The sequence below is a fragment of the Agelaius tricolor genome, unplaced genomic scaffold, assembly GCF_023055355.1.
Source record: "Agelaius tricolor isolate 1412-34295 unplaced genomic scaffold, bAgeTri1.0.p SCAF_7, whole genome shotgun sequence".
NCBI classification, from domain to species: domain Eukaryota; kingdom Metazoa; phylum Chordata; class Aves; order Passeriformes; family Icteridae; genus Agelaius; species Agelaius tricolor.
This window is the reverse complement of record NW_027269267.1, coordinates 5,311,694-5,322,634: the sequence shown is the minus strand read 5'-3', so window position 1 is coordinate 5,322,634 and position 10,941 is coordinate 5,311,694. Positions and strand designations below refer to the sequence as shown.

The following is a 10,941-nucleotide window of genomic DNA, read 5'->3' as shown; positions in this document are numbered from 1 at the left end:
TGGGCACAGCTTGGCTCCCAACCATCACTCAGCCATCCATGGAACTGCAGCTTTCCATGATGCACCACAGGAATAATTCCAAGGCTTCTCCTCCAAGGAAAACCATCCCCCCCCCCCTTTCCAAGCCCCTTCCCTTGTATTCATGACTGGTCTTTAGGAACATGGACTGTTCTCATGTGAACACATACACAAAAGGAAACAATAACACCCATTTCTGTAGAAGAATATATTATTTAGCAGATCAGTTTAAAAGTTAAAAAAAAAATCTGTACATCTTTGAAGCTGTCTCTTGTTGGTTTTGTTTGTTTGTTTTTTTTTTTTCATCAACAAGGATAAAAATGTGTTTGCACTGTGGCTTTTTCAGCTTTGTGCTCCCTTCTTTGTCCATGCTGAAGGATCCCATGGTGTCCAGCTGTACCAGGCCACAAAGCCACCCTGCAAACTCACCAAGGTTTCTTCTAATTTCTTCTAGTGTAGAAAAAAAAAAAAAAGAAAATTGCATCCACTATGCTGGGCTTCTGAATGTACTGTGAACACTATAAAATTCAGAGGATAATGAGGAGAAATGTGTCATTAGGGCTTACCAGGCAAACAAAAATGCATGCCTGGACCCTTGTCAGTGTATAAGCATCTGGTGAGCTATGCTGTAATTAGCATCCTGCTGTATACATATAGAGAGTGTCTTGACTAAAACAACCCCTGGTGCCAGGGGATCATGTCCCAGAAAAGGCTCCTTAGCTAAACTCTGGTTTGTCTCTACAGCCTGTGGGCAGCTGGGTCACCAGAGAGGCAGATCTGCTGAAGGATGGAGCTGTGCTGCAGCCTGAGCAGTGTCCACAGGGAGAATCCTGCCAGGAGGCTGTGGTGGGAATGCTGGAGCCTGGGCAATCCTGCCAGGAGGCTGTGGTGGGAATTCAGAGCCTGGGGGATCCTGCCAGGAGGCTGTGGTGGGAATGCTGGAGCCTGGGGAATCCTGCCAGGAGGCTGTGGTGGGAATTCAGAGCCTGGGGGATCCTGCCAGGAGGCTGTGGTGGGAATTCAGAGCCTGGGGAATCCTGCCAGGAGGCTGTGGTGACAGTTCAGAGCCTGGGGAATCCTGCCAGGAGGCTGTGGTGGGAATGCTGGAGCCTGGGGATCCTGCCAGGAGGCTGTGGTGGGAATGCTGGAGCCTGGGGAATCCTGCCAGGAGGCTGTGGTGGGAATTCAGAGCCTGGGGGATCCTGCCAGGAGGCTGTGGTGGGAATTCAGAGCCTGGAGAATCCTGCCAGGAGGCTGTGGTGGGAATGCTGGAGCCTGGGCAATCCTGCCAGGAGGCTGTGGTGGGAATTCAGAGCCTGGGGGATCCTGCCAGGAGGCTGTGGTGGGAATGCTGGAGCCTGGGGATCCTGCCAGGAGGCTGTGGTGACAGTTCAGAGCCTGGGGAATCCTGCCAGGAGGCCGTGGTGGGAATGCTGGAGCCTGGGGAATCCTGCCAGGAGGCTGTGGTGACAGTTCAGGGGTCTGGGTTGCCCGCGGTGTCCGACGGCAGCAGCATCTCTGTGAGGAGGCTGCAGGCTGTGGATCCATCTCTCCCTGCATGGTCCCTCTTGGATTTTGATGTAGCCACCACCTCTGCTTGGCTAATGGAGCATTTCTCAAAGCAGGGCAGCCGCAAGGCTCGTGGTTTATTTGTTCAAAGGCCGTTTCCTCTCACTTTTCGGTGCTGCCGGTGGTCAAACCTTCACTTTTCTGTTTCTGCAGCTGGAATGAAGAGCAGAGCAGGGTTAATCCCCCCTGACTCACTCTCACAGTGCTGCTGTGCTCTCCACAAGGCATGTGCAGCATTTCCTGGGAAATAATAGGCAGCAGCTTGGAATATCACAGGCATTGTTTCATCCAAACAGCTCTGGATAAACATCCTGGGCAAACAGAACTCAGTCTTTCTCATCAGCTATTGTACCAGGTTCTCAGATTATTAATTAAGTCCTCTTGTTTCAGAATATCTCTGAATTCAAGCAGCTCCTATTTTTAAGGCCTCTTACAGTGCCAATACACTGCAATTAAAGCTCCATTAGTTTGTGTAAAAATGCTGTTTTGACAGATGCTGTAAACCAGAAGTAAAATCTCAGCTCAACTTGAAAGGTGAATAAAACTCAGAAAGTCTGGCAGTTGTATTTGAGATCTTTTGCCCTCGTTTGACAGATGCTCCTTTCTAAATGGAAAAGTGCCCAAAAGGCTTTGTTCTCCTTTAAAATTTAGTGCCCTCAGAGCCTGTGCTCTTTGATCAACCAGCCTCAGTACTTGAAGTGCTGAGGGGCTTTTTCTCCAAAGCACTTGGGAGGAGATGGGACCTACAGCAAAGCCTCAGTTCCACTCATGGATGATCAAGTGGAGGAACCTCCATTACCCACACATCAAATATCAGCACAACTGGTGCTCCAGGGCACTTCCCACCTTATTTTAATGATGCAGTGGCTGATAGTAGCCTGCCTACATGGTGAATTTTTTCATGTCAGAAACTCCCTACTCTGTGATGCCATTAGGGCAGGTTTTGGAGTGGATCTTGGCAGGGAAAAGAGGCACTGGAAGAGGTGTGCAAGAAAGGAGTGCAGAGCCACAGGGAGCTGGAGCAGCACTCTGCCTGCTGCCCTGGGCACTGCTCTCTGCCCTGCCAGGCTCCTGAGGCAGTGCAGACCTGCTGAGAGGCAGCAAATGGGCTTACCTGGAATTCCCACCTCCCCTGAGCCCTACAAAATGAGAGATGCTCTGTACATTCAAGTCCCCAGTGGGCAATTAAAGAGCTTCACTGGTTGTGTGTTTAATCCTCCTGGGTGCTTTGCATGACACAGGGATTCCTCATAAAACACCAAGCACATCCTTGATGACACACGGGTGACTGGAAGTTCCTTCCCAGAAAATAAACTCATGCACTGGTGCTGCAAAACTTGAACTGCCTGACCCCAGAGCATTTTGTTGCAGTGTAACCCAAGCAAATTCCTTCCCAAAGGAGGGCAGATCCCTCCAGGGAGATCTGTGCTCCCTTTAGGGGTTATCCCTGGGTTCTGTGCCTTGCAAGCAGCTCCTGTCCCATGCCCATATTTGTGTGGTTCCTGGTGGACTCTGCAAGGACTGGTGGCACACACCTCTCTCCAGGCAGGTGTAATGAATGTGTTTCTCAGGATAATGATTATGCCATGAGCAATCCCACTGTTTCAGAATTGAGCTACTGCTTAATTATAGTGTTTGGCTTATTCAATTCTAATGTTTGCAGTATCAAGGAGATAATTGGAGTTTACCTCTTTCATAGCATCATCTATCTGTTTTAACCCCTCATAGTGGTCCCTGGATTCCCACAGAGGCTGGAGCATCACCTCCTCCACTTCTGGGAACAGCTAGGTGGGAACAAGAAAAAGACTATCAGCATTTCCTTTTGCATTCCTCAACTTGCTGCTGCATCATTTCACTGTACATGCTGAAAACGGGGTGTGGAAGGGTAGATCCCCATTTCCCTGGGTAACCAGACACCTGCTGAGGCAAACACTGCAGCTCTGCTCTCCCCCTGCCTGGTTTCTGGCCCTGGGTGACTTTACCTTGGTCACTGTCTCGAACATGGGGATGAGGACAAACTTGAGGAAGCCAATCTGTGCCGTGGGTTTGGTCACTTTGTCGCGGTCCATGAACGGCGCCACCGGGAGCCCCTCGGATTTTTCTCGGTCGCTCTGGAACAAACCCAGAGAAACAACCCAGAGATAACAAAGGCAGAGATAACAAATATTAATCCTGTCTAGCAGGCTGTGAGGAGAGTGATGCAGCAAGCAGATGAGCAGCCCTCAGATGCAGATCACAGAGGTGTCTGTAGGCAGCACAGAACGGGGATCTGCTGCCCTCAGGGCAATGTCTCTGCTTTGTGGAGAGCAGCATCTGAATAAAGAGAATCCTGTTCAGTTATTTCTGCCCAGCACCAGCATCAAAGTGTTCACCTCCAGGCTTGCAGGGCAGCTGACTCCCTTTGCAAACCCACTGGACTTGTGAGGTAAAATATTTCAGAGCATTCAGAAAGCTGGTAATGGCTCTTGCTGCTCTGAAAGAGATGGAAGAGTTCTGTGATTTCCTCACTGTTCTCCAGAGAGTGATTATTTTCAGGTATTCAAACAGAAATTATATCTCATTCTTTACTAATGATTAAAAAAGAAAATCAGTTGCATCCACTTGAGCAGGTTCTTTTGCTGGCATTCCTCTCTGGCTTTCTGTAATAGAAGCTTTCCATGGAATCACAGAATGGTTTGGGTTGGAAAGGACCTTAAAGATCATCCAGTTCCAACCCCCTGCCATGGGCAGGGAAACTTCCACTAAACCAGGTAGTTCAGAGCTAGAACCAGACTGGGCTGTCAAACAGTGAAGCACCTGTGAGATTTGGAAATAGCAGAAAATTGTGAAATTGTGTAATTGTGCAATTGCATCTCTCCCTCTCTCTTACCTGCATAAAATACTCCTCCAGCAAGCAATCTACCCAGGGCTCTGCCACCTCCATCGGGCGGACTTCGTTGGAGATGTCACAGCATTTTATCAGCACCATCTTCAGCTGAAAGAGGATGACACTTCAATGCTGCACTCCTAAAGCCAGCCCTTTCCCCCTTTCCACAGCCCCTGTCCTTGCAATGCTTTCAACCAGAAAGGACAATTTCAGGATTTAACCAGAGCTCTTAGGTGATCTGGATCCTTTTCCCCTCTCTCAGCTGCTCTGTGTGAATCATTTATCCCCTCTCTGCCTTGGTTTCCCCCTCTGGGATGTGTCACAGTGGGATGTGCACTTATCTGCTGCAGGAAGAGATTCAGTAACAAGTGACCATTAAGGCTTTTGTGGCAGAGGCAGCTGGGAAAAGATTTCCCTGGAAATCAAACACAGCTGCACTGGGGAATAGAGGAGACTAGAGGTTTTACTCATGGATTTTTTTTTGCCCCACAGTAAAGGACGGTAAAAATTTGTGGCCTTAATAGAGTAATTTTTTTTTTGTTTTCCTGATGGGATTCCAGGATTCCTAAAGCTGGGAAAATCTGTTTAATATAAAGCACTTCCAAATTGTAATTATTTCTTGGTGTAGGATGGATTATTTTTTGATAATACATACTGAATCTCAGTTTTTCAACATACAAAAGTTAATCTACAAGTTTTCACTCCACGCACAGAAAAATAACAATCCACAAAACCTCCTTACACAGGTCATGTGTTCTTCATTTGTGTAATCAAAGTTTTCCATTTTTTCCTTGAAAGAGTCCAGTATTTCTGCATGTCTCGCCATGTCTGTAGCCAGGATTAATGTAATTATCCCCTAGCAAAGAAAACATGTTCACATATTAACTTGACATTCCTTACAAGGTCTGCTATTGCAAAGCCAAATAGGATCTGTCTTGCACACAAAATGCCTCAGATGCACTGAATTGCTCATGCTGGAGGGGGAAGTTTCTGACTTGGAACTGCCAAGGATACGGGAAGAGGATTATAAAGAGTTCGTGGTACATGAGGATCATGGTTTTATGTGATATTCCAGAGACACTGAGGTTTTTCCTTTCTCATTGACTAATTGTAGAAAAGCAAGCTGTACAACAGGATGTTAAAAGCCACACTCTGGCTGCCAAGATCCACTTTCCTCTCCTTGGAAGGCACTGTGGGTTTTGCTGCTGACTCTTAAAGGCCCTGAGACAAAAATCATGATGTGGATGCCAGCTGTGCCCATCCTCTTTGGATTAGGGCTTTGAAACATTTGGATGAAGACAAGGAGCTCTGTATCCCCCTTCTGTGCAGAGTTTATGATGGGAAAACATGTGGTTAATTTAAATTTGTGGGTTTTCATACAGAACAGTCCATTTTGGGCCCGTGCCAGTTTCCCACACATCAACAGAATCAGGAACTCCAACCAGCCTTTATACCACTTCTTCACTCGGTGTGTGAGGAAGGTGTCATGTGGAAATTAAGACTGAATTTTGGCCCTTAGAGCCCTGATGGGAGTTCTAACACTGTTCAGTGCCTCAGAGATAACTGAGATGACTCCCAGTGCATCAGGGCCTCTTCCAACAGAACAAGTGCTCTGCTGTTGCAAATCTTTTCCCTTTTTGAAGCTCCTCTTAAAATTAATAGAGTGTTCCTGTAAAGCAGAAACTTCTGCCCTGAGAGCTTAATCCTTCTCCAGTCAGAGCTAATTGGCTCCTCCAACAATCTAAACATCTACCCCCAAAATGTCATAGGCTTTAATAGTCAGGATGCACTCATCATTCCTCAGCAATGCATTCCAGGGAGTGCTGCTGTGGAAATTTTCCAAGAATCCCTTTCAGATCCTGTCACTGTGATATTTTATGAAAAATCCCTTCACCAGGATTTCTTCTCCTGACAAGACAAGAAGCCTCAGCTTCTCCATGTTTTGCTCCTCTGGAATGTGATTTGGAGAACGGTTTACCCAGCATCTGAATTGTTTTTAATTAATGGCCAATCACAACCAGCTGTGTCAGGCTCTCTGAGTCTGTCACGAGTTTTTATTATTCATTCTTTTCTAGCCTTCTGATGTATCCTTTCTCTTTCTTTAGAATAGTTTTAGTGTATCTATTATATTATATTATATTATATTATATTATATTATATTATATTATATATAAATACAATAAATATATTAAATATAATATATAATAAATATAATAATTATAATAAATATAATAATTATATTATATTATATATAAATACAATAAATATAATATGATATAATATAATATAATATAATATAATATAATATAATATAATATAATATAATATAATATGAAGCAATTATATAATATAAATATATAAAATAATATAAAATAATATAATTATACAATATATAAAATAAATAAATAATATATAAATAAATAAAAATGAAAAATATATAAAAATAAATAATAATATAAGAATAATATTAATATAGGATAATATAATATTATAATAAATCTAATATAAATAAATTATATTAGATAAATATATGAAAAGAGTATATAATAATATAAAAATACTATAATTATATAATATATAATATAAATAATATTATATAAATAAATAAATATACATATAGATAAAATAGAAATAAATAGATATTTATATTATTTATATTATTAAATAATATAGATATATTAAATATAAATATAATAAATAATCATTAAATAATATAAATATATTAAATAATATAAATATAAATCAATATATATTTATATTATTTATATCATTTATATTTATATTTATATACATAAATATATAAAATAAAGAACATATAAATAATAACAATAGATAATGAATATCAAAATAAATAATATTATAAAAATAATATAATATTATATAATGTAATGTAATGTAATGTAATATAATATATAATAATATATCAACCTTCCAAGAACTTGGAGAGATTCTCATCATCTCTCACCTCATCCTGGGGACCCTCACAACACCACCACAGGACCCTCCCAAGTGTGAGGGGCTTTTCCAGCCGTGCCCTCCAGGGAGGGCAAATCCCTCCCATTGCGGAGCAGGGAACTCCGTGCGTGTTTGCACCCTCAGGATCGGCGTGCCCAGCACTCCTACCTGTCTTATCTGCTTGAACTGGTCCTGGTCCACGTTGGAGAAGATGTTGAACTCGGGCTGGGAGATGATCTGGAAGGCCACGGCGCAGTGGTGGTTCTCCAGCGGGGAGATGTCGTTGTAGCGCACGGCCAGCTCCGTTCGCGCGTTGATCTGGTAGCTGAGGGCAGGCAAACCCTGAGCAGAAAGCTCCCCAGGCACCCCCAGCTGCTCCAAACCACCTGCTTGCATTCTTTTCTGTGCTTATTCAATGAGCTGCAGCTTTGGGGTTTTTTTGGTCGTTGGTATGAAGTCAGATTTGCACAGAAAATAGATATTTAATATCTATTTTCTGTGCAAATCTGAGGTGTTGATCCCCCTCAGTGGGTGAATACTAATAAAGATTATAATATATAAAATATATTATAAAGTACCAAAATATAATATATAAAATGCCAAAATACCAATACAAAAAAAAACCCAAAAGGTTTTTATTCCTTCTTTAAATTTTGCCACATTTCTAGTTTAGAATGTCTAGTTTAAATTTCTAGTTTAACATTTTGCCACGTTTCTGGTTTAAAATGATGTACAACAAAAGCAGAAGGAACTAGTTTTGGGTTTTTTTGATTTTGAGCATATCAAAGACCGTTTTGACATTTTTTCCACCTCTAAAACACCATCCAAACTGTTTTTTTTTTGTTTTGACATAGAACAAAACCAGAATTGAACTGTTTAATTCAACCCCTACTAATGGCAGATGCAGAGATTCTCACTGATCCCAGTCAGAACTGGGTTCTGCCCTTATTTAATGAGTGGTTACAAATAAATCAGATTCTCTCTCTTTCACATGCACACTAAAGTGTCTGTGGGTCAATAGCAATAATTTCCTCACATGAAAATAAACAGAGTAAAGTACACTTCATGATTTATAATTATGAAATAAAGTGTAAGCTAAATCCCCCTTTGAATATTAGTGTAATTATTCCAGTATAATAATTTATAGCTCTGTTACCAGCTGTAAAGTATTTCACCTTGTTTTCTCAGGAGTTAGGGGGGAAAGGGTTTAAATAGAAATCTGAAAAAAAACCCCATTTTCCCTACAGAACCAAGGACAGCTGGCAAACCCCCACCCAGACCTGAGCTCTGCTTTGGCCCATGTGAGCGACCAGCAGTGCCTTGGGAAAAGGTCAGGCTGTGAGGAGGAAAACCTGATCTACCAAAAATTGCCAACCAGTGTTACCTTCCCAAGAGATTTTAGGGGAAGAGAAAGCAAGAGAGCAGACTCACGTGTTGTTATAGCCTGGATGGTCCAAGTCATGGCACACTGCAGCAGTCATGAGAATCAAAATGTCAATTCGGGAAAATTTCTCCTGTAAAATACAAAACATGAATGTAATATTATGGTTTCTACTTCCCCTATCCCTGTAAATCAAAAGAAATAAAGAAATCAGGCATATTTACTTTTTAGAGAAATGCAAATCTGAGCAAAATGAAGCATTTTTTGCTTAGATGAATTTACTTCAGTCAAAAGAGAGAAATCTGCCTTCCCTTCCAGTAAAAGTGACTCAGATTTGCCTTTGTTGCATGAAATAACAGCAGCTCAGAGGAGGCAATTTCCTTGAAATTTGCTATTACTGCAGAGATGATATAAAAGCACTGAGACATCAGTTCAGTCTCTTAGAAGTCATTTGAGCACCCTGATTAGGTAAAGGCAGGGCTGGAAGATGGCTCTGTTGCCACTGCATTCTGCATTAAATAAAGTCAGCAAAAGAGCAAGAAAAATTAAATGTTGACTTCCCACAGCTTTTGAGCACCGTGGACTTGCATTAAAGCAAATTTTTCTTCATATTGCTACTGGCAAGAAAACAGAATTAGGCCAGTAACTGATATGTGTAACTATAGAGAAAAAAGGGGTTTTTTAAAGTGAAAAAAAGCAGTTTTGTAAAGAAATGAAATGAATATATGAGTGCAGGTTATCCAGACAGTGAAATTAATTGATGCTTATGGTTTTGGACAAAATAAAGGTGAAATGTGTGCATACAATACCTGCCAGGCTACAGGACAAGCACAGGTCAAAGCACACATTTGGAGAAAACCTCTTGTGGGAGCATTTTGTGTCCCAAACAAAGAACAAACCCACAGACCATAACTCAGCAGAGGTTTATCTGTCATTCCTAAATATTTCACTCCATCAGAGTACAAACTGTGGGCATCCAGGAGGTGCAGTTACCTGCCCAGCAGCCTCAGAAAGCTGTGCAGGTGCTGGGGCTCAGCAATGGAAATGCAACACCTCTCCTTGTGTACCTGGGTGTCAGATTAAGATTTCTTCTGATCTAGACTGAGATGATGGGGTAACTGAGAGGCATTTAAAAAACTTATATTCTATTTTCAGTTTCATATGAAGGCTGAGACAATACAGATGTTATAATTCACACCATCACAATCAGAAGTCCTTTGCTAAAATGCCACAACTAGCTCAATTTTACTTCTTCTTGAACAATGTTTAGTTTATGATTTTACAGGCACGCAAATATTAGTTTGAAATTTCAATAACACAACTATTTTGAAAATACCTTAAATATTGGTAAAAATTTTGGTAAAAATTGGTAAAAAAAGCTATTTCTTAATTATAATACACTATAAGTGTTTCTTGGCCTATCAATTTTTGCCATGCTATACTTTAAATAATACTGTGATTAATAATAATGTAATAATAATGTAATTAATACTGGAAATGCCTTAAAGCCAATCATCTAAAATCACTTTTTGTGGGTCTTAATACAATGCACCTTTCATAGCTCTATTTCCCTAAAGCATCCAGAGGCCATCCTTTGCAAGGCCATCCTTTCAAGCTTGTTTCTAGCTCTCTTTCTCTCTTCACAATGTCTATCCCATTCCATATCCTATCCTTTCTCTCTTCACAATGTCTATCCATATCCATTCCAGCCAGCATTTCTTGTCTCAGGGTTTGCACAGGGATGCACACACTGTGTGAGTCTTCTGTCAGGATTGGAGAATCCTCTACAAATCCATTCCCCACACCCAGGGACTGGGTGCAGCCTCCTCGGAAGCCACACTTGGCAGCACAGCAGCCTGTGGCCCGTTCTGCAGGAGAAGTGGCTCAGGTTTCAGGGTGGGAATGCAGTGGGTGCCCCGTGTCAGAACCCAGGACATTCCTCTGGCTGCCCTGGAGGACTCCAGACCCTGGCAGGGGCTCAGAGACCTTGGCACGGAGTCACAAACACCTGTGCCTTTGATTTTAACCCATGGAAACAATTACCAACTTTGTGTGAGGAGTTACAAACCACAAGGGTTTGAGTAGAATGATGGTGAATTTGTCACAGGGTGAAAAAGTAGAATTTTGGGGTTTTAGAATGGGGGTTCAAGAA

At 41.9% G+C, this 10,941-nt stretch overlaps 1 protein-coding gene across 9 annotated transcripts in view; it reads right to left on the bottom strand.

The window, feature by feature from the left end:
- Nucleotides 1–211: 211 nt before the first annotated feature.
- Nucleotides 212–10,941, bottom strand: part of PDE9A (phosphodiesterase 9A) — a 59,332-nt gene continuing 48,602 nt past the window's right edge. For 7 of the 9 annotated variants that reach the window (XM_071430206.1, XM_071430212.1, XM_071430210.1 and 4 more), the window contains 7 exons: nucleotides 8,840–8,922; nucleotides 7,577–7,733; nucleotides 5,196–5,309; nucleotides 4,457–4,561; nucleotides 3,570–3,698; nucleotides 3,276–3,371; nucleotides 212–1,740 (listed from right to left, as the gene is read on the bottom strand). In XM_071430206.1, the coding sequence (XP_071286307.1) occupies nucleotides 1,690–1,740; nucleotides 3,276–3,371; nucleotides 3,570–3,698; nucleotides 4,457–4,561; nucleotides 5,196–5,309; nucleotides 7,577–7,733; nucleotides 8,840–8,922 (735 nt within the window). In that variant the 3' untranslated portion in view covers nucleotides 212–1,689. The remainder of the gene's footprint in view (nucleotides 1,741–3,275; nucleotides 3,372–3,569; nucleotides 3,699–4,456; nucleotides 4,562–5,195; nucleotides 5,310–7,576; nucleotides 7,734–8,839; nucleotides 8,923–10,941) is intronic. The other 2 variants (XR_011679667.1, XM_071430207.1) reach the window with 2 other exon arrangements.